We start from the raw sequence: 24,538 nt of genomic DNA on the forward strand, positions 1-24,538 counted from the left end.
CGTACAGTTCCCTGGGTCCTTTTAGCATTTACCGTGCCCGCAATAGATACCCGGGGCATTACTTTGCCTGCACGGTACATAAGGGGATGACTGGAGTGCACTTTCTGGCCGGGAACAACGGAGGCGATGGCCTCGAGTCGCTCGCGCGAGCCCCGCAAATTCTACCAAACGACAGATGCTTTCCTTTTGCTTTTCCTTGTGCCGTTATCGAACGACCCTGTACATGCCCCCGTTGACCGAGAGTCTACATAGTTTTCGAAGGGGTCTTTTACCTGCTTCTCGGGGGGAGGGGGCGCGAGCAGGTAACGGATTCTAGGTAGGGACTCGAAACTAAATCTACGAGTACAATTCGAATACGTTGGATAACACAGGGGGGAAAGTTTTATTTGAAATATTATTCCATTTTGTTAGGTAAGGAATGTTTTTATTGAGCGGGGGTTTCAAATAGATGGGAATTTCTTTTTTTTTGGGAGGGGGATATTGTTCATTTTGAAGGTTGGGTGTTTTTTTAAATTTTGGGGCGAATTAAAGTGATAATAAGTAATGAAATTGGGAGAAATGATTCATTTTTAAATTATTAAGGTATTGCATTTCGTTATTTCAAATAAATATTTTTATTAAACTAGCATTTAATATATTTAGGTATTGTTTACTTCAGATATTATTAATTTCGAAGATTGGCTATTTTTAAAAATTTTAGAACGAATTAATATGATAATAAATAATAAAACTAGTAAACAAGATTCGTTATTTTCAATTATTAAGGTATTGCATTGTGTTACAACTTATAAATATTTTTACTAAACTAGCATTTGATATATTTAGGTATTTTTTATTTTAGATATTATCAATTTTGAAGGTTGGCTATTTTTTAAAATTTTAGAACGAATTAAAGTGATAATAAATATAAAAATAGGAAAAATGGTTTGTTATTTTCAATTATGAAGCTATTGCATAGCATTATTTCCAATAAATATTTTTACTAAACTAGCATTTGATATATTTAGATATTTTTCATTTTAGATATTATTAATCTTTAATATTGGCTATTTTTAAAAATTGTAGAACGAATTAAAGTGATAATAAATAGTAAAAATAGTAAAAATGATTCGTTATTTTCAATTATGAAGCTATTGCATAGCATTATTTCGAATAAATATTTTTATTAAACAAGGATTTCAAATAGTTGGGTATTTTTTATTTTAGATATTATTAATTTTGAAGGTTGGCTATTTTTAAAAATTTTAGGATGAATTAAAGTGATAATAAGCAATAAAACTAGTAGAAATGATTCGTTATTTTAAATTATTAAAGTATTGCATTGTGTTACTTCGAATAAATATTTTTATTAAACAAGGATTTTAAATAGTTGGGTATTTTTTATTTTAGATATTATTAATTTTGAAAATTGGGTATTTTTGAAAATTTTGGGACGAATTAAAGTGATAATAAATAATGAAACTAGTAGAAATGATTCATTATTTTAAATTATTAAGGTATTGCATTGTGTTACATCAAATAAATATTTTTACTAAACTAGCATTTGATATATTTAGGTATTTTTCATTTTAGATATTATTAATCTTTAATATTGGCTATTTTTAAAAATTGTAGAACAAATTAAAGTGATAATAAATAATGAAACTAATAGAAATGATTCATTATTTTTAAATTATTAAGGTATTGCATTGTGTTACTTCAAATAAATATTTTTACTAAACTAGCATTTGATATATTTAGGTATTTTTCATTTTAGATATTATTAATCTTTAATATTGGCTATTTTTAAAAATTGTAGAACGAATTAAAGTAATAATAAATAATAAAACTAGTAAAAATGATTCTTTTTTATAAATTATGAAGCTATTGTATAGCATTATTTCAAACAAATATTTTTATTAAACAAGCATTCCATATATATAGATATTTCTCATTTCAGATATTATTAATCTTTAAAATTGGCTATTTTAAAAAATCATAGAACGAATTAAAGTGATAATAAACAATAAAACCACTAAAAATGATTCGTTATTTAAGAATTTTTAAAATAATCTTAAATCTATTAATCTCAAAATTGTCCAAAGCAATCAAAATGAAAATAAATAATGAAACTATTAGAAATGATTCTATTTTATAAATTATGAGAAGCTATTGCATAACATTATTTCAAAAAAATATTTTCATTAAACAAGCATTCCATATATATAGATATTTCTCATTTCAGATATTATTAATCTTTAAAATTGGCTATTTTAAACTCATAGAACGAATTAAAGTAATAATAAACAATAAAACTACTAAAAATGATTCGTTATTTTAAATAATAACTGCATACAATTGTTTCAAGCAAATATTTTTAATTTCAAACACTATTAATCTTACAATCTGGCCATTTTAGGAAATCAACGAACGAATTACACTATTTAATTAAATCATACAATATTATACAATATCACTGTCTAATAAATTGACTTCCAGGACACCTAAAAATACACAGAATTTTTCACTGAACAGTTAAAACAATTCTCAAGAGACTACATATCAAAATAAATCTAAAACTCTTGAATTTTAACGAGTCTGCAAAATAAATACACCAACAAACTCCCAATTATCCAAAAACAATCATTTTGGTAGACAATTAGAACAATTTACTTCAACAATCAACACCATAAAAAAACAAAATAACTAAATAATAAATCAAATAAATAACAAAGTAACCTTGTTGCATCTGTAGAAAAGGAAAGGACGTTGCGTCGCTTCGCCGGCCACGTGATCGGAGAAAATCATAATGGCGGATGTTGACTCAAACGCCAGGCACACAACAAACGATGCCAATAAATAACAGACACGCTGCACCAGCCACTAATTACAGAATGAAGCTCGAAACACACGCGAAACACGTACGAGTTCGGAGAGAAACGAGAAATTTTTGAACTGGACGGGGGAACGGTCGCGGAGAGGTCTAAACGGCACGACGGTTCAGCGAAGACTACGAATTTACAAGGTCGTACGCCAAAATCCGTGCGTACGGTTGCGTTTCGACCGACTCGACTTTGTTCCTCGACGCGCTGTTTGTTTACGTTCGCGCGCGTTTCGTATCGACAACGATTGAAGCGAAAGATTCTCGCTGGCACGTGTTCATAAATTTTTCCACGGATCTAATGAACCGCCATCGCGTTTATTTTTCCAACTTCCATTTCGCCTACTGTCCGTACTTCCATGCGTTTTTACGAGCTGAATTTCGAGAATATTCTATGTATTTCTAAACTGCAATTGACCACTAACACGAACGTATTCGTAGATTTATTAATTTAATAATACGTGACTTTTGGAAAATTAAAAGACGTGTAACGTCGTGTACAGCGAACGTTCTAGGCCCGTAGGTGGCGACACTGCACTCAATATGGCGGCCAATGTCACAGGCGTAGCAAGCGCCATCTAGTTTCTAGGTTCAGTTACTTTCTAGTTAGTTTTTTAGTTAGAAAAAAGTTTGTATAGAAATTAACGATGCAAGTCGACTAGAAACGAAATGTAACACTGTAGAATTGTCGAGAGGACCAAGATGGAGGATTCTAAACCATTTTCTTCTTTTTTAAGTAGAGGAAAGGTTTACATAAAAATTAGATTGATCTTCACAGGTACGAGGAGGCTAAAAACGAGACGTAAAATTGTAAAATTGTAAAGAGTACTGGAACTGGTTACTTTCTAGTTAGTTTTTTAGTTAGAAAAAAGTTTGTATAGAAATTAACGATGCAAGTCGATTAGAATCGAAATGTAACACTGTAGAATTGTCGAGAGGACCAAGATGGCGGATTCTAAACTATTTTTTTCTTTTTTAAGTAGAGGAAAGGTTTATATAGAAATTAGATTGATCTTCGCAGGTACAAAGAGGCTAAAAACGAGATGTAAAATTGTAAAATTGTAAAGATTACTGGAACTGGTTACTTTCTAGTTAGTTTTTTAGTTAGAAAAAAGTTTGTATAGAAATTAACGATGCAAGTCGACTAGAATCGAAATGTAACACTGTAGAATTGTCGAGAGGACCAAGATGGAGGATTCTAAACTATTTTCTTCTTTTTTAAGTGGAAGAAAGGTTTACATAAAAATTAGATTGATCTTCGCAGGTACGAGGGGGCTAAAAACGAGATGTAAAATTGTAAAATTGTAAAGATTACTAGAATTGGTTACTTTCTAGTTAGTTTTTTAGTTAGAAAAAAGTTTGTATAGAAATTAATGATGCAAGTCGACTAGAATCGAAATGTAACACTGTAGAATTGTCGAGAGGACCAAAATGGAGGATTCTAAACTATTTTCTTCTTTTTTAAGTGGAAGAAAGGTTTATATAAAAATTAGATTGATCTTCACAGGTACGAGGGGGCTAAAAACGAGCTGTAAAATTGTAAAATTGTAGAGAGTACTGGAACTGGTTACTTTCTAGTTAGTTTTTTAGTTAGAAGAAAGTTTGTATAGAAATTAACGATGCAAGTCGACTAGAATCGAAATGTAACACTGTAGAATTGTTAAGAAGACCAAGATGGAGGATTCTAAACTATTTTTTTCTTTTTTAAGTGGAAGAAAGGTTTACATAAAAATTAGATTGATCTTCACAGGTACGGGGAGGCTAAAAACGAGCTGTAAAATTGTAAAATTGTAAAGAGTACTGGAACTGGTTACTTTCTAGTTAATTTTTTAGTTAGAAAAAAGTTTGTATAGAAATTAATGATGCAAGTCGACTAGAATCGAAATGTAACACTGTAGAATTGTCGAGAGGACCAAGATGGAGGATTCTAAACTATTTTCTTCTTTTTTAAGTGGAAGAAAGGTTTATATAAAAATTAGTTTGATCTTCGTAGGTACGAGGGGGCTAAAAACGAGATGTAAAATTGTAAAATTGTAAAGAGTACTGGAACTGGTTACTTTCTAGTTAGTTTTTTAGTTAGAAAAAAGTTTGTATAGAAATTAACGATGCAAGTCGACTAGAATCGAAATGTAACACTGTAGAATTGTCGAGAGGACCAAGATGGAGGATTCTAAACTATTTTCTTCTTTTTTAAGTGGAAGAAAGGTTTATATAAAAATTAGATTGATCTTCGCAGGTACGAGGGGGCTAAAAACGAGACGTAAAATTGTAAAATTGTAAAGAGTACTGGAACTGGTTACTTTCTAGTTAGTTTTTTAGTTAGAAAAAAGTTTGTATAGAAATTAATGATGCAAGTCGACTAGAATCGAAATGTAACACTGTAGAATTGTCGAGAGGACCAAGATGGAGGATTCTAAACTATTTTTTCCTTTTTTAAGTGGAAGAAAGGTTTACATAAAAATTAGATTGATCTTCGCAGGTACGAGGGGGCTAAAAACGAGATGTAAAATTGTAAAATTGTAAAGATTACTGGAACTGGTTACTTTCTAGTTAGTTTTTTAGTTAGAAAAAAGTTTGTATAGAAATTAACGATGCAAGTCGACTAGAATCGAAATGTAACACTGTAGAATTGTCGAGAGGACCAAGATGGAGGATTCTAAACTATTTTCTTCTTTTTTAAGTGGAAGAAAGGTTTACATAAAAATTAGATTGATCTTCGCAGGTACGAGGGGGCTAAAAACGAGATGTAAAATTGTAAAATTGTAAGGAGTACTGGAACGAAGGATTCTACGCTCGTTCGTCGCTATCGCTGTCGAGACACCCTATCCTTTCTCCTCTTCTCGCGCGCATAACTGCATATCGTAGCTACATCTCAGCCCTGAGAGAGCCCCGAGGCACGTCTTCACAATACTGCATTACGATACCACCCCATTTACACTCTTTCCTTTTCTTTCGTCCTCCCCTCCGCGCCACGGCAGCCACCTCTTGCCGGGGGAATTGCTGTTGAAGGTTCGAGGCGACGCAAGATGGAAGGCGATCCTCGGAAATGAGATCGAAAGTAGGCTCGCGTCGCGAATAAAAGGATAAGAAACAAGATTCACGCGTGCACCTTCGCTCCCACGCCCCTTCCATCTTCCTCAGAGGGCCTCCTCCTTCATCCACGGGAACAAAAGAAACGGGGGAATCGTGGATGTAAGGTTGACGAGTTCCTACGGGATGGAGTATACTGTTACGACTGGAATTTAGGTCGCGTGATTCTTCTCTCGTGACTTTAATCCCACCCCCCCTGGATCGCAATTCGAAAGAGACTACTCTCCTCAGAGCAAACTGAAATCGACACTCTCGTGTCCCTTTTCTGATTCTCAACCCTTCGATAGGCGCTGAAAATGCGAAGAAGCAACGATCTTTCTTCGGGGCCCTTCAAAAATTAAAATCGATTTTTTTTTTTTTTTTTTGCATCCCCACACCGAATTTTGTCAGACTTTTTTTATATTAAATAATTAATTGTTCTGGTGCTGGTATGTTTGATGAGTGGTAAAAATTTTAACGCGTTTATTGGTACGACGGTCACCGGTGACCGACGCGTTGAGCTTGTAATAGGGGTGCAATATTGTTTATTTTTAAAATACTATTGGAATATTTTGATATTTTTGTGTTTCATATGGACTCTTATTTAGGACTGGTTTCAGAAATATTGATTTAACAGGTTGATTGCCACGGTGGTCACCGGTGACCGACACTTTGAGCTTGCAATATTGTTTATTTTTGAAATACTACTGGCAAATTTTGATACTTTTGTGTTTGATGTGAATTCTTATTTAGGACTGGTTTCAGAAATATTGATTTAATACGTTGATTGCCATGGTGGTCACCGGTGACCGACACTTTGAACTTGTAATAGGGGTGCAATATTGTTTATTTTTAACATACTACTGCAAAATTTTGATACTTCTGTGATTGATGTGAACTCTTATTTAGGACTGGTTTCAGAAATATTGATTTAATACGTTGATTGCCTTGGTGGTCACCGGTGACCGGCACTTGGAACTTGCAATATTGTTTATTTTTGAAATACTACTGGCAAATTTTGATACTTTTGTGTTTGATGTGAACTCTTATTTATCTCTGTATTCAGAAATATTGATTTAACAGGTTGATTGCCTTGGTGGTCACCGGTGACCGACACTTTGAGCTTGTAATAGGGGTGCAATATTGTTTATTTTTAAAATACTACTGCAAAATTTTGATACTTCTGTGTTTGATGTGAACTCTTATTTAGGACTGGTTTCAGAAATATTGATTTAATACGTTGATTGCCACGGTGGTCACCGGTGACCGACACTTTGAGCTTGTAATAGGGGTGCAATATTGTTTATTTTTGAAATATTACTATATAGAATTGAATGCATGATGATTTATAAATTTGTATTCTATAGCATTCAGGTCATTCTGCATTAGAATACAAATGAACACATTATTTGTATCATTTAGTATTAAAATAAAAACGAATACTACGTTGATGTAATTTTACATTGTAATAAAAATGAATACTATATTTATGTAATTTTGCATTACAATAAAAATGAATACTATATTTCTGTCATTTTACATCACAATAAAAATATTCACCAGTATACTATCAACTAAAAATTCCCCAGTTGACTACAAATTCAGTAAAATTAAATTACCATGCACAATACAATTTTTAAATTTTTAAATTATAAAAAATAAAAACTTTCTTCAATGGCCACGAAATGAATGGCATGTCCCATTTTTTTGGAAGCTCGTTAAAGCATGTTTAGTTTCCACGAACGCATCAACGCGCGATAAAATGTAGAAAAAAACAAAAAAATAAAAAAAATTACACGAGGCCAATGAGAGGCATAAAACAATGTTGGTCGTTTCGTGGTATCGTCGACAGTGAGTCAGCAGTGCGCAGAGAACGTTCACCCACAAATGCTCGAACAATTACGCAGCTTGGAGGAATTTTTCGCGCGACTCGTGGATAACGTCGCGGAAGTTGATGCAGGCGACATGGTTCGTGAACAGGGAAAGGAAGACGGCCAGACTGTGGAAGAGGTGGTGCAGACAGAAGAACAGTTTTACTTTATGTTCATTTTCGTTCCTGAGACCGTATTATAAATCGAAACTCTACACCACGTAGAGGACTCCTCCGTTTCAGGGGCGATTACTTATTATTACAATTTTTTCTTTCAACGAATTCGTTAATTTTTCGTAGCTATATTGATCACTCTCCAGCTCCTAATATAGTTTTAATATAGACTTCGGATTTTTATTCGAATTTTATTAATTTTTTAGTGAAAATTATTTTTACGAAATTATTACGACGAAAAACAAACACTTCGAATTGATTCAAACAAATTATTTTCAGTTGCAGGGGTCAATTTTTGAAAAATTCTTTGATTGATGGAATTAGTGAAATAGAATTTTTTCTTTCAACGAATTCGTTAATTTTTGTAGATATGTTGATCATTCTCCAGATTCTGATATAGTTTTAATATAGACTGCGGATTTTTATTCGAATTTTATTAATTTTTTATTGAAAATTATTTTTACGAAATTATTACGACGAAAAACAAACACTTCGAATTGATTCAAACAAATTATTTTCAGTTGCAGGGGTCAATTTTTGAAAAATTTTTTTTATTGATGGAATTAGTGAAATAGAATTTTTTCTTTCAACGAATTCGTTAATTTTTGTAGATATGTTGATCATTCTCCAGATTCTGATATAGTTTTAATATAGACTGCGGATTGTTATTCGAATTTTATTAATTTTTTATTGAAAATTATTTTTACGAAATTATTACGACGAAAAACAAACACTTCGAATTGATTCAAACAAATTATTTTCAGTTGCAGGGGTCAATTTTTGAAAAATTTTTTGATTGATGGAATTAATGAAATGGAATTTTTTCTTTCAACGAATTCGTTAATTTTTGTAGCTATATTGATCATTCTCCAGCTCCTAATATAGTTTTAATATAGACTGCGGATTGTTATTCGAATTTTATTAATTTTTTAGTGAAAATTATTTTTACGAAATTATTACGACGAAAAACAAACACTTCGAATTGATTCAAACAAATTATTTTCAGTTGCAGGGGTCAATTTTTGAAAAAGTTTTTTATTGATGGAATTAATGAAATGGAATTTTTTCTTTCAACGAATTCGTTAATTTTTTGTAGATATGTTGATCATTCTCCAGATTCTGATATAGTTTTAATATAGACTGCGGATTTTTATTCGAATTTTATTAATTTTTTATTGAAAATTATTTTTACGAAATTATTACGACGAAAAACAAACACTTCGAATTGATTCAAACAAATTATTTTCAGGTGCAGGGGTCAATTTTTGAAAAATTTTTTTTATTCGTGGAATTAATGAAATAGAATTTTTTCTTTCAACGAATTCGTTAATTTTTGTAGCTATATTGATCATTCTCTAGCTCCTAATATAGTTTTTTATGTAAATAATAATTAGACTGAATTTTTATTCAAATTCATATTTTTATTGATGGAATTAATGAAATAGAATTTTTTCTTTCAATAAATTCGTTAATTTTTGTAGCTATATTGATCATTCTCCAGATTCTGATATAATTTTTAACGTAAACAGTAATTAGACTGCGGATTTTTATTCGAATTTTATTAATTTTTGAAAAATTTTTTTTATTGATGGAATTAATGAAATGGAATTTTTTCTTTCAACGAATTTGTTAATTTTTGTAGCTATATTGATCATTCTCCAGATTCTGATATAGTTTTTTTTATGTAAACAATAATTAAACTGTCAATTTTTATTCGAATTTTATTAATTTTTGAAAAAATTTAAATTCATATTTTTATTAATAGAATTAATGATATAAAATTGTTTTCTTTCAATAAATTCGTTAATTTTTGTAGCTATATTGATCATTCTCTAGCTCCTAATATAGTTTTTTATGTAAATAATAATTAGACTGTGAATTTTTATTCAAATTCATATTTTTATTGATGGAATTAATGAAATAGAATTTTTTCTTTCAACGAATTTATTAATTTTTGCAGCTATATTGATCATCCAACTCTAAATATATTTTTCTACGCAAACAATAATTAGAAATTCATATTTTTATTAATAGAATTAATGAAATAGGAGCTTTATAGGGGGTTGTTTCAACCCCTAAATACAATAATTTCTATTTTACTTACTTCTTATATTTTTGCATATAAAGAGCATTCTATAAATTCTTTAGAATTAAAATTTCCCATAAATGTAGTAATTATCTTATAGAAAATTAAACATTCAAAAATTCAGTATTAATTTTATAATTTTTAATTCTAATTCAATTCTAACTCAAATAATCCTATTCCAAAACAAATAATTTTATTAATTCTCTTATGGAAAATTAAATATTCAAAAATTCAGTCGAGCTTTAATTTTACAATTTTCAATTCTAATTCTAATAATTCTATTCCAAAACAAATTTTATTAATTCCCTTATGGAAAATGAAATATTAAAAAATTCAGTCGAGCTTTAATTTTACAATTTTTAATTCTAATTCAGATAATCCTATTCCAAAACAAATTTTATTAATCCTCTTATGGGAAATTAAATATTCAAAAATTCAGTCGAGCTTTAATTTTACAATTTTTAATTCTAATTCAGATAATCCTATTCCAAAACAAATTTTATTAATTCCCTTATGGAAAATTAAATACTCAAAAATTCAGTCGAGCATTAATTTTACAATTCTTAATTCTACTTCAATTCTAATCTAGATAATCCTATTCCAAAACAAATTTTATTAATTCTCTTATGGAAAATTAAATATTCAAACATTCAGTCGAGCATTAATTTTACAATTCTTAATTCTAATTCAATTCTAATTCTAATAATCCTATTCCAGAACAAATTTTATTAATTCTCTTATGGAAAATTAAATATTCAAAAATTCAGTCGAGCATTAATTTTACAATTCTTAATTCTAATAATCCTATTCCAAAACAAATTTTATTAATTCCCTTATGGAAAATGAAATATTAAAAAATTCAGTCGAGCATTAATTTCAGAATTCCTAATTCTAATTCTAATAATCCTATTCCAAAACAAATTTTATTAATTCCCTTATGGAAAATGAAATATTAAAAAATTCAGTCGAGCATTAATTTTACAATTCTTAATGCTAATAATCCTATTCCAAAACAAATTTTATTAATTCCCTTATGGAAAATGAAATATTAAAAAATTCAGTCGAGCATTAATTTCAGAATTCCTAATTCTAATTCTAATAATCCTATTCCAGAACAAATTTTATTAATTCCCTTATGGAAAATTAAATATTCAAAAATTCAGTCGAGAATTAATTTAACAATTCTTAATTCTAATTCAATTCCAATTAAAACAATCCTATTCCAAAATCGAAGCGTAAAAACCATCACCTAAGATATCGAAAATAGGAAAACTAGATCGATCACCTAATCTGGAACTTGCCATTCGTCATTAACAACGATCCGAAACGTCTCCCTGGAGGATATATCTCCGAAGAATTACAAGGAACGAAGGTAATTAAGCTAAGTGGCTCCTCGAAAGTACTATCTCTCGTCATCCCCAACGATATGCAACCTTTTCCCTCGCTCTCCACCCGCTCTTGGCGTTCTGGACACGGTATTTACGTAGCCAATAAAACAGCCAGTCGCATCCGAGGCCAGGCATTTATTCGCCTCTTTTTCCCTCGACTCGAAGGAAACTTCAACAAGTGGGCGAGAGAGGGGGAGGCTCGCAGCCAATGAAACTCGAAGGAATGCTTCACCCTGTATTTTTATAATCGTCCCTTACGTACACTGGTTAATTACCACGCAGTCTCTACTGAAAAATGATAAACCACTGACTTACAGTGCTCTTTCACCCATTCTTCGTTTAATCTCTCCACTCAGAGAGACATCGTTTTCTAAATTCACTATTTCATTTAATAATTATTCATACGAAATTTAATTAAACTCTGGACAGCAGAGACTCGTCTTTTATTATTATTAAATATTTAATTATGGACAAATGCATCAGAAGTAAAAAATTATTTATCAGCGTAAAATTACGATTTTAAAAAAACTCCAAAGAATTTGCAAATCGTGCATCGAATTATGGACAAATGCACCAAAAATAAAATTATTTATCAGCGTAAAATTACGATTTTAAAAAAGCTCCAAAGAATTTGCAAATCGTGCATCGAATTATGGACAAATGCACCGGAAATAAAATTATTTATCAGCGTAAAATTGCGATTTTAAAAAAGCTCCAAAGAATTTGCAACAAAACCAAGGAGACTATTGTGAAATATTTTATCATCAAATGGTTTGTTTAACAATTATTAATACGTTCGATTTCTCTGTTTTGCAAAATGTGCACGATTTAAAAAAAGCGAACGATATTAATAATTATTAAATATTTTATTTAGTAATTATTAATACGGAATACGTTCGATTCCCCGTTTCAAATTAACGAAATACGAGTAACGTTATTTAATTATTATTACATACCAAACATTTTCGTTACGTTTACTTATCGATAAAATATGTACGAGTGAAATAATTCCTCTTTCGAGCATATTTTCGATTATTCTCGACGGATTAACAACAACGGTTTTACAAGCGTTTATTAAAACTCGGAGTTTCACGGTGCAGGGATGAAATTTAAAAAATGGAGTATCGAGGAGAAAATATTAACGATAAAAGGGGTAGTTTGAGTTTATTTTTAGGGTGACACTTCCTGTTTTTCTGTTGCAAACGAATAGTGAGAATCTGTTTAACGAGTCTGGGGGTGTTTTATTTTTTCTGTCGAGTTGGGAGACGCGTGTGAATTTCTGAGGCGATCCTTCCTGGATCTATCGCCGTGCAAATGTCGCGAAATCTCGAAACGCGCGTAAATCTTTCCACCGATGGCGCACTGAAACGGCCTGTCGAGAGGCAACGACCGTTCTCCCTAACTTCCCGAGCGTGACGTGAGCACTATTCGTCGTGAAAGGACAAGGCAGATCTCCAGACACAGAGATTTCACCCTCGATCCGCGATATCAACTCGAAAACTACGATACGAGAGCGTTTTTCACTTTCTATCGTCCTCTAATGACCCTCTCTCGATCGATGTGTTCGTAAGACTGCGTCAAACACCGCCAAACTTTGATAATTCATCACAAATGTCACCATTTTATCCTCTTAACGAGTCTACCAATTTAAATGTATGTGATTTATTAAAAAAATGAATTTGAAAATTTTAAATTGGTTTGAAAAAATTATTTTCGGTTGCGGGGGTTCATTATAATCATTTTTGGTGAATACATATACCCTCGAAATCCTATGCATTTATGAGAAAAAAATTTGTTATTGAAGATATAGTGGCTGATCATAACTGTCTGTTACACTGAAAATTTAAATGTTTCGAATCGTTTCAAAAAAATTATTTTCAGATGCAGGGGTTAATTACAATTATTATTGGTCATTAGACATACCCCTGAAAACCAACTCACTTTCGAGAAAAAAATTCGAGTAGGTGTGAAATTTTTTGTCGAAAAAAAAAATTTTCGAATCGTTTCAAAAAAATTATTTTCAGTTGCAGGGGTTAATTATAATCATTTTTGGTCATTAGACATACCCCCGAAATCCTACGCATTTTTGAGAAAAAAATTGTTTACCGAAAATCTAATGTGAGGCCAGAAATGTTGCCTGAAAATTTCATGCGAATCTTTAAAATGTCATAACTTCTGAACGGATGGACGGATTTTAATGTTTAAAAAGCCAAACGACGCGTATTTTAGTGAGGAATATATAGAAATTGTAAAAATATTCGAGAAGTTGGCCCTTCACCCCGAAAAATGAGAAAAACCACATCAAAGTGGTCCAATTTTCAAACAGCCATAACTCCTGCAATAGTGAATATATTTTAATGAAACTTTTTGCTGAAGTAGAGCCCATAGGTACCTACAAAAAAGTATTAGAAAATTTTTCTATTGGACGTCAAACAAAATTACTAGAAATGGAAAACGAATTTTCAAGAAAAATCGACAAGGGGGTAGGTGTCTAAATTTTTCCACGAAAAACAAAAATTACGAATCGTTTCAAAAAAATTATTTTCAGTTGCAGGGGTCAATTTCGATCATTTTTGGTCATTAGACATACCCCTGAAAACCAACTCACTTTCGAGAAAAAAATTCGAGTAGGTGTGAAATTTTTCGACGAAAAAAAAAATTTCGAATCGTTCCAAAAAAATTATTTTCATTTGCAGGAGTCAATTACAATCATTTTTGGTCATTAGACATACACTCGAATTCCTACGCACTTTCGAGAAAAAAATTCCTAACCGAAAAGGTAATTTAAGGCCAGAAATATTGTCTGAAAATTTCATGCAAATCTTTAAAATGTCATAACTTCTGAACGGATTGAGGGATTTTAATGTTTAAAAAAGCAAACTACGCGTATTTTAGTGAAGAATATATAGAAATTGTAAAAATATTCGAAAAGTTGGCCCTTCACCACGAAAAATGAGAAAAACCACATAAAAGTGCTCCAATTTTCAAACAGCCATAACTTCTGCAATAGTGAATATATTTTAATGAAACTTTTTGCTGAAGTAGAGCCCATAGGTACCTACAAAAAAGTATTAGAAAATTTTTCTATTGGACGTCAAACAAAATTACTAAAAATGAAAAACGAATTTTAAAGAAAAATCGACAGGGGGTAGGTGCCCAAATTTTTCGACGAAAAAAAAAAATTTCAAATCGTTCTAAAAAAAATATTTTCAGCTAGTCGAATCAATTACAGTCATTTTTCGTGGACAGACATACCCTCGAAATCTTAACCAATTCCGAGAAAAAAAATCGAATAAGTGTTCAAATTTTTCCACAAAATTAAGAAATTTCAAATCGCTCTAAAAAAAATATTTTCAACTAGATGGATCAACTACAGTAATTTTTCGTGAATAGAGATACCCTCGAAATCCTAACCAATTTCGAGAAAAAAAATCGAATAAGTGTACAAATTTTTCCACAAAATCAAAAAATTTCAAATCCTTCCAAAAAAATTACTACTACTTTCACAGGTCAATTGCAATCATTTTTGGTCAACACACATACCCTCGAAATCCTACGTACTTTCCAGAAAAAAATTCTTTACCCAAAATATACTGCAACAATATCTACACAAGATATTTCCCTACTACCCCTACTAATTTCAAATCCTTCTAAAAAAATTATTACTACTTCCACGGGTCAATTGCAATCATTTTTGGTCATTACACATACCCCCGAAATCCTACGTACTTTCCAGAGAAAAATTCTTTACCCAAAATATACTGTAACAATATCTACACAAGATATTTCCCTACTACCCCTACTAATTTCAAATCCTTCCAAAAAAATTATTACTACTTTCACAGGTCAATTGCAATCATTTTTGGTCATTACACATACCCCCGAAATCCTACGTACTTTCCAGAAAAAAATTCTTTACCCAAAATATACTGTAACAATATCTACACAAGATATTTCCCTACTACCCCTACTAATTTCAAATCCTTCTAAAAAAATTATTACTACTTCCACGGGTCAATTGCAATCATTTTTGGTCATTAGACATACCCTCGAAATCCTACGTACTTTCCAGAAAAAAATTCTTTACCCAAAATATACCATGTGTAACAATACACAAGATATTTCCCTACTACCCCTACTAATTTCAAATCCTTCTAAAAAAATTATTACTACTTCCACGGGTCAATTGCAATCATTTTTGGTCATTAGACATACCCCCGAAATCCTACGTACTTTCCAGAAAAAAATTCTTTTCCCAAAGTATACCATGTGTAACAATACACAAGATATTTCCCTACTACCCCTACTTTTTATCATTTACGACGATTTCTGTCGCATTACAGCAGATCGAGAACTCGCGTGCTATTCTCGAGACGCAATCGAACACTCATCGGGAATATTTTCCCAGCGAGGAGCCTAATTCGACCGGATTACTTTAGCCCGAGCGCGGGGATCGTGATTCGCCGCGACGAAAACGAGAAGTCCCGGGTCGATGGCGGCAAGACAGGTGTGCCTAACGCAATTCCCCCGGTGCTCGACGAGATATTCCGTCGCGGTAAAGGGGCAGAAAATGATGTTCGAAGCCCTCGGAGGAAACGGGGATCGCGCGATCGAGCGGAAAGCCCGAGTTTGTTCAGGATTCTTGATCGTCAGACGCGTTTCCGCGGGCGAACGATCTATCCATCCCTCTTCCTCTCGACACCTGTCGATCGTGGGGGGATTAAAGAGGATGCCGCGGTAGACACGCCGGGATTTAAAGCGTCTTCCCTCCCACTTGGCGCGAACCTCCGCAAACAGACGAGTGCCAGAGATTGAGGGGGATGGAAAAAGACCAGACCCTCCCCGCGAGGGGGAAGTTTCGCACCAAGGTCGGGGGTTTTCGGTAGGAAACTCCCTCCTGTTTACACGGCAAACGTTGCCAGCCAAATCTGTTCCCGATTCGACGCACCGCAAGCTTGTTCGCGCCTCGCGCGATACTCCCTCGATTTAAGACTGAAAATCGGACCTGCACCTCGAAATTGATATCTTGCAAGGGGGAAACCCACTGTGGAATTGTTAAGAATGACTGAAATATTGTAGTAAAATTCCACAACAATGACGAAGCTACGGAAGATTTACTAGAAGCTTAAATAAATGAAAGTAAACGGTACTAATGGCTATTTGTTCATCCTCAGAAGTTAACACACACAAAATGAAAGGAAAATTTATGCAAAATGTGTGGAAATGTGGGAAGAAGTTCTCTAAGTGGAGCTACCTTGGAGGCTACTGAGTTTTTTGAGTAACTTCGTAGCCAATTCGAATCGATTTGAGAATATTCAGTGGTTTGAGTTAGGTCTACTAGTCTGAGATGTACCATTTTAGCAATCAGCTTTCTGAAACCTATTGCAATGGACATTGAAAGACCCCCAGACCAAGCAAAATGCAAAAAACTATAAATTTGAAAATATTCAGTGGTCTGGGTTGGGTCTACTAGTCTGAGAAGTACCATTTTAGCAGTCAACACTCATTTCTTGAACCTATTGCAATGAAAATTGAAAGACCAAGCAAAATGGGAACATCTATTCCACGTTTGTTTATTCTACAGATTCTCAAACAGAAAGGTACATATTTTCCTTACAAAATTGCACGATTTTCCAATGGTAGCTCGACTCAAAAATAGCTGAGGGCTGATTCGTTAATAATGTCACCCCATTTGAAGGAGAATCTTTTCCACAAATGGACCACTTAGCTTTTCGAGTAACTTTGTATCCAATTTGAATCGATTTAAGAATATTCAGTGGTTTGAGTTGGGTCTACTAGTCTGAGATGTACCATTTTAGCAATCAACTTTCTGAAACCTTTTGCAATGGACATTGGAAGACCCCCAGACCAAGCAAAATGCGAAAAACTATGAATTTGAAAATATACAGTGGTCTGGGTTGGGTCTACTAGTCTGAGAAGTACCATTTTAGCAGTCAACACTCATTTCTTGAACCTATTGCAATGAAAATTGAAAGACCAAGCAAAATGGGAACATCTATTCCACGTTTGTTTATTCTACAGATTCTCAAACAGAAAGGTACATATTTTTCTTACAAAATTGCACGATTTTCCAATGGTAGCTCGACTCAAAAATAGCTGAGGGCTGATTAGTTAATAATGTCACCCCATTTGAAGGAGAATCTTTTCCTCAAATGGACCACTTAGCTTTTCGAGTAACTTTGTATCCAATTTGAATCAATTTAAGAATATTCAGTGGTTTGAGTTAGGTCTACTAGTCTGAGGAGTACCATTTTAGCAATCAACTTTCTGAAACCTTTTGCAATGGACATTGAAAGACCCCCAGACCAAGCAAAATGTAAAAAACTATAAATTTGAAAATATTCAGTGGTCTGGGTTGGGTCTACTAGTCTGAGAAGTACCATTTTAGCAGTCAACACTCATTTCTTGAACCTATTGCAATGAAAATTGAAAGACCAAGCAAAATGGGAACATCTATTCCACGTTTGTTTATTCTACAGATTCTCCAACAGAAAGGTACATATTTTTCTTACAAAATTGCACGATTTTCCAATGGTAGCTCGACTCAAAAATAGCTGAGGGCTGATTCGTTAATAATGTCACCCCATTTGCTGGAGAATCTTTTCCTCAAATGGACCACTTAGCTATTCGAGTAACTTTGTATCCAATATGAATCGATTTGAGAATATTCAGTGGTTTGAGTTGGGTCTACTAGTCTGAGATGTACCATTTTAGCAATCAGCTTTCTGAAACCTATTGCAATGAACATTGAAAGACCCCCAGACCAAGCTAAATGCAAAAAAACTATAAATTTGAAAATATTCAGTGGTCTGGGTTGGGTCTACTAGTCTGAGAAGTACCATTTTAGCAGTCAACACTCATTTCTTGAACCTATTGCAATGAAAATTGAAAGACCAAGCAAAATGGAAACATCTATTCCACGTTTGTTTATTCTACAGATTCTCAAACAGAAAGGTACATATTTTCCTTACAAAATTGCACGATTTTTCAATGGTAGCTCGACTCAAAAATAGCTGAGGGCTGATTCGTTAATACTGTCACCCCATTTGAAGGAGAATCTTTTCCTCAAATGGACCACTTAGCTTTTCGAGTAACTTTGTAGCCAATTCGAATCGATTTAAGAATATTCAGTGGTTTGGGTTGGGTCTACTAGTCTGAGATGTACCATTTTAGCAATCAACTTTCTGAAACCTAAATGAGCATTGAAAGACTCCCAGCGCGCGTCTTTCTAATTTGAAATCCACTTTCGCGCCAAAACGTCGGAATAGCAACCTGGGTGGAATCGATACGAGTTTATTTAGGTTATAGGATGATCGTCGAATGGAACAATCGTCTAGCAACCTCGGTGGCCAGTTGGAGTCGAGACAATTACGTCGTAAAAGCTCTCCCGTACTTAGAGAGCCAGCGAACAAATGCACATCCGGAGGATCCGCAGTCGCGAGGCTAATTTATGCGACCGGGGGACACAGAAACCGATATTAACGAGAACCTTCGACTTATGAAATATTGTCGGGATAGCGCGGGAAGTTACAACACAGCAGGGTCTCTCGTCGATACCGATTCTAGCGTGTGAAAATTGTCCACCTAAGAAGATTACCGGGGGAAAGCTAAGAGGTCTGTTTGAGGAAAAGATTCTCCTGCAAATGGGGTGACATTATTAACGAACCAGCCCTTAGATATTTTTTAGAAGATCATTGGAAAATCGTGCAATGTATCGAAGAAAATGTGTACTCTCTGGGTGAGTTTGGAATTTGTGGGACAAACGTTGAACAGTTATTTCTATTTTGCTTGGTCTTTCAATGTTCATTGCAATAGGTTTCAGAAAGTTGATTGCTAAAATGGTGCACCTCAGACTAGTAGACCTCACCCAGGCCACTGAATATTCTCAACTTTATTAGAACTGGATAGGAAATTACTGGGAAAGCTAAGAAGTCTGTTTGAGGAAAAGATTCTCCTGCAAATGGGGTGACATTATTAACGAATCAGCCCTTAGATATTTTTTAGAACTATCATTGGAAAATCGTGCAATGTATCGAAGAAAATGTGTACTCTCTGGATGAGTTTGGAATTTGTGGGACAAACGTTGAACAGTTATTTCTATTTTGCTTGGTCTTTCAATGTTCATTGCAATAGGTTTCAGAAAGTTGATTGCTAAAATGGTGCACCTCAGTATATTTTTGAATTTATAGTTTGTATTTTGCTCGCCAAGGTTCGAACAACGGAAAGTTTGGCACTGATGTTGCAGGCTCAAACAGATTCTATTTAGTAATTAACGCGTTGACTGACACGTCACATATGGGCACGAATTTTCTCATAGTTTAGGCTATTGTGAGCTACATAATCTAACATTTATTTTAGTAGTTACTCTCGTAATCTTGTTAAAATTAATTTCTCCAACCTCACACGATCAAATCCCATATACACGACGTTCAAAAAGACTCAAAAGCAGCCCTCAGAAAGAAAACTCCCTAACTCCAAAAAAAACCACTCTGGATCTCCCCATAATACAATTTTTTTTATCTAATATGCTATTTAATAATAATTTTTCTTGATCGTAAACTAATATTCTCATCAATTTTCATCTGTCAATTGAAAATAATCAAAAATCTCGTATTATTACGAAAATTCCCCAAAAATTTCGTATTATTACGAAAATCCCCACAACATTTCGTATTATTATGAAAATTCCTCGAAAACTTCGTAACATTACGAAAATTCCCCCATAATCAACTAATATTCTTATCAATTTTCATCTGTCAATTGAAAATAATCAAAAATTTCATATTATTATAAAAATTCCTCGAAAATTTCGTATTATCATGAAAATTCTCCCAAAAACTTCGTATTATTATGAAAATTCCCCCATAATTAACTAATACACTCATCAATTTTCATCTGTCAAGTGAAAATAATCAAGAATTTCGTATTACTACGAAAATTCCCCCATAATTAACTAATATTCTCATCAATTTTCATCTGTCAATTGAAAATAATCGAAAATTTTGTATTATTACAAGAATTCCCCCAAAATTTCGTATCACTATGGAAATTTCCCAAAAATTTCATATTACTACGAAAATTCCCCCAAAAACTTCGTATTATTACGAAAATTCCCCCATAATTAACTAATACTCTCATCAATTTTCATCTGTCAAGTGAAAATAATCGAAAATTTTGTATTATTACAAGAATTCCCCCAAAATTTCGTATCACTATGAAAATTTCCCAAAAATTTCGTATTACTACGAAAATTCCCCCAAAAACTTCGTATTATTACGAAAATTCCCCCATAATTAACTAATACTCTCATCAATTTTCATCTGCCAAGTGACAATAATAAAAAATTTTGTATTATTACAAAAATTCCCCAAAAACTTCTTATCATTACGAAAATTCCCCAAAAACTTCGTATCATTACGAGAATTCCCCCGAAAACTTCGTATCATTACGAAGATTCCCCAAAAACTTCGTATCATTACGAAAATTCCCCCAAAAACTTCCTATCATTACGAAAATTCCCCCAAAAACTTCGTATCATTACGAAAATTCCCCAAAAAAATCGTATCATCACGAGAATCCCCCGAAAACTTCGTATTATTACGAAAATTCCCCCAAAACTTCGTATCATTACGAAAATTCCCCCAAAAACTTCGTATCATTACGAAAATTCCGCAAAAAAATCGTATCATCACGAGAATCCCCCAAAAACTTTGTATCATTACGAAAATTCCCCCCAAAACTTCGTATAATCACAAAAATTCCCCGAAAACTTCGTATCATTACGAAAATTCCCCAAAAACTTCGTATCATTACGACAATTCCCCCAAAAACTTCGTATCATTACGAAAATTCCCCCGAAAACTTCGTATTATTACGAAAATTCCCCCAAAAACTTCGTATCATTACGAAAATTCCCCGAAAACTTCCTATCATTACGAAAATTCCCCCAAAACTTCGTATAATCACAAAAATTCCCCCAAAACTTCGTATCATTACGAAAATTCCCCGAAAACTTCCTATCATTACGAAAATTCCCCAAAAACTGGGTATTACATGATATATAAAAATTCCCATCGTAGCATCGAGCCTGACAAAGTACGTTAGATGATCATCAAAGACTCTGGAGACTCACCATGGTGTCTTTGATGTGTTCGACCGGTTGCAGTAGCACAGTCGAACCACCGACGGGCCGATGATGCTGATGCTGCTGCTGATGATGATGCTGCTGCTGCTGATGGTGATGGTGCTGGTGGTGGTGCGGGTTGCAGTTGGCGATGTTCGTGCAGGTGCAGCTGCAGGCTAGATTGCAGGCTTGCTGGCCGCCGAAGAGATGTCCTACCAGGCCGGGGGTGATCGCTGCTGCCGCCGAGTTGTTTATGCTGTTCAGCAGGGGCGGAGGCAGGGACACCGCACCACCCGGGATGAACGGGTACGAATGAAAATACGTGGTGATGGAGGAACGTGCCTCTTCGGCGCCGATCGTATCCGCGAGCCAAGACTTGCCCGGTTGCAGAAAGAAACCACGGTTCCCCGACAGCGAGTGGAGGCTCCAGAAGAACCTGGCGCGCTCCTGTGCGTTCCAGGCACGCTCCAAACACGCCTGGTAGCGTGATTCCGTCTTGCTCGGTCGGCTCAACTCGCACGATGGCCACCACAGTTTGCCTGATTTCTCTCTTCCCGATCACAGATGCTCCAGAGGATCGAACGCTCGGCCCACGAGCCTCTCTACTCCGAGTTCTCGACACACCGAGGAGGCCTTCAGCGATCGTCCGGACGCAAGGCGAAACGCGGGAGGATCTTTGTTTAAATCTTATTTTTCTTTAAACCTTACTTAGCTATCGAGTACACGACGTAGATACACGGGGCGGTCGCCTAAGGAAACTTTATTTAGAGTGCAAGTCGCAGAGATCCCGACGAAGCCGAACAGTGATAGAGTTAACCCTAAAAACGAGTACAAAGTGTTGATTGTCAGTGAAGTGAGCGAGTTGCAGGGGGCTCGACCGTGCAAAGGTAAAAACAGGGGTGTGTGGGAGGGGGTATATATAGAATACACGTACAAATGTGTGTCAAGAGCGTTGAAGAGAGAAGAAGACACCCGCCGGAGTCCTCGTCGACGGAGGCTCGCTCGTACGTTAATTGAAACGACGTAGGTTACCGTGATATTACTAAAATCCCCCTTTCTCCTTGCTCGTCGAACGCGCGAAAAAGTGACGCGACTCAAGAACGCGCTAAGAGAGCTCGAAAAATGATTGTCACACGAAGATTGACAGAGAAGAGACTCGAAACGAATCCCTGAAACTGGGGGCCTTCTTCGCCTAATTGTTCCACACGAACGCGACGCGGATATGTGCGAAGGGTGTATACATATAAACGTATGTATATAAGTGTAAATATATATAATATATCGTATGTAAATATATACATATATAGAATCTATGTAGACAGAGAGCTTGGCGGAGATCACATGAAGACGCGAAAAAAACTTTTTTTTTTCCCCGGGACTTTCTTTCGAGTAGGGAGGGAAAACGGGAGGGGGAGGAGGAGAACCTTTTCTTGAATTTCCCTCTTTTTCACGATTATGCCCGACTCGCTACTGTGCTTGATTGTCTTGACGCGATTCTCTTTAATTCGAATCAGTCGCTCATGATTCACTCGCGACCATCTTCTTCCTTACGTACCTAAGTATAATTATCCTAATTACTTACGGGGTGAGAACCTCGGTTTACGTCTAACGAATTTCCTTAAGTTTCTATAATTATTTAGCCTTTTTTTTTTTTCTTTAGATCGCCTGTAGTCCCTCGATCCCCCGAGTCTCGATGGATCATCCAACGTCCGGACGTGTCGCGGCCCGCCGCGCTCGCGAAACAAAAATATAAATCTCTCTTTCTTCCCCCGCGACTACGGGGCCTCGCGTTCTTCGCTCAGCGAGATCCGCTTTAAGATCCTTGCTCCAGTTTCCTCTCTTCCTCGATTATTCGGGGCGGTCTATCGACGAACGACCTTGAACCCGCTGCCAGAGTTCGACTGGTTCCTCTCACTGCTCGCGAGGACAGAGACTCGCGTTCGACACACACAGACACACACACACGGTCGGAGAGGAGGAGGACGACAAGGACTGTGGTGATCGAAGAGCCAGTGCGTGCATGTGCTTTGTCCCGAATCAGGGCTCGAGAAGGGGCGGCGAACGACGGTCCACGACGATGTCACACGTGGCGGGTTCCTCTGGAGCGTTTCTTCCGGGGCTATCCTCTTCCTCTGGGGGGCGGCTGTGACGCGCGCGTGGCCGCGGACACGGTGCAGGTAAACAGAGCGGCGGAGTCGGACTACGAGAGCGCGATCGGTGGAGAACAACGAGGCCACCAGAGAGGGAGAAACGAAATATAGAAGCCGAAAGAGGGGAAAACAGATCGCCTGTCTGTATACGTGTACGCGTGTGTGTGTGTGTGTGTGTTCGTGTATGGTGCGTGTGCGGGGAGAGAGAGAGCGGTCGCGACTTGCTTTTGCGGAGCACCGACGACGACGAACGGACGGACGTGGAACGAGACAGCGGAGCGGAGGACCGGAGAGTGTGTGTCTGTGTGAGGGAAGGGGAATGTGTGCGTGTGGGGGGGAAGTGTGTGTGTGTGTGTGAGGCGGTGTGTGTGTGTGTGTACGTGAGAGAGTAACTCGGAGGTGGGAACGATTAAAGAGCGTCCTACTCGATCGCCTAGCTTGACACAACTGAGGAGCGTCTCTCTCGCGGCACCCGCGTAGGCCTCCGCCGCCACCGTCGCCGCAGCCCGGCTCTCTCGCGGCGTATACGCGGCTTTCAAACGCTGCCCCGGCGACGCGGCGACCGCCAATCGCGAGCCAGGGGCCGCCGACTGGTCCCGAGCGCGCACGAGGAGACTCGAGTCTGCGCGATTGCACCGCCCGACGCTGGGACACTGCTCCGTCTCTCTCGCTCTCTATCACCCGCCTCCCCCTGCAACGCCGCTGCACCGTCTTCCGCGTAACGCGACCCCTTGTCTTTGCTAACCCTGTTCCCGAGTCTGGAGCCTTTGCCTCGCTATAGCAAACAATTGTGACGA

General features: G+C 35.5%; 1 protein-coding gene across 14 annotated transcripts in view; it reads right to left on the reverse strand.

Annotated features, from left to right (window-relative positions):
* The window catches only part of Heph (polypyrimidine tract-binding protein 1 heph), a 710,257-nt gene that overhangs the window by 423,869 nt on the left and 261,850 nt on the right, over window positions 1-24,538 (reverse strand). For 2 of the 14 annotated variants that reach the window (XM_076780650.1, XM_076780647.1), the window contains exon 1: window positions 21,601-21,720. The exons of the other annotated variants lie outside the window; for them this stretch is intronic. In XM_076780650.1, the coding sequence (XP_076636765.1) occupies window positions 21,601-21,603 (3 nt within the window). In that variant the 5' untranslated portion in view covers window positions 21,604-21,720. Of the gene's footprint in view, window positions 1-21,600; window positions 21,721-24,538 lie in introns of those variants that run through there. 14 annotated transcript variants of the gene reach the window in all.

The sequence above is a fragment of the Colletes latitarsis genome, chromosome 13, assembly GCF_051014445.1.
Source record: "Colletes latitarsis isolate SP2378_abdomen chromosome 13, iyColLati1, whole genome shotgun sequence".
NCBI lineage: Eukaryota > Metazoa > Arthropoda > Insecta > Hymenoptera > Colletidae > Colletes > Colletes latitarsis.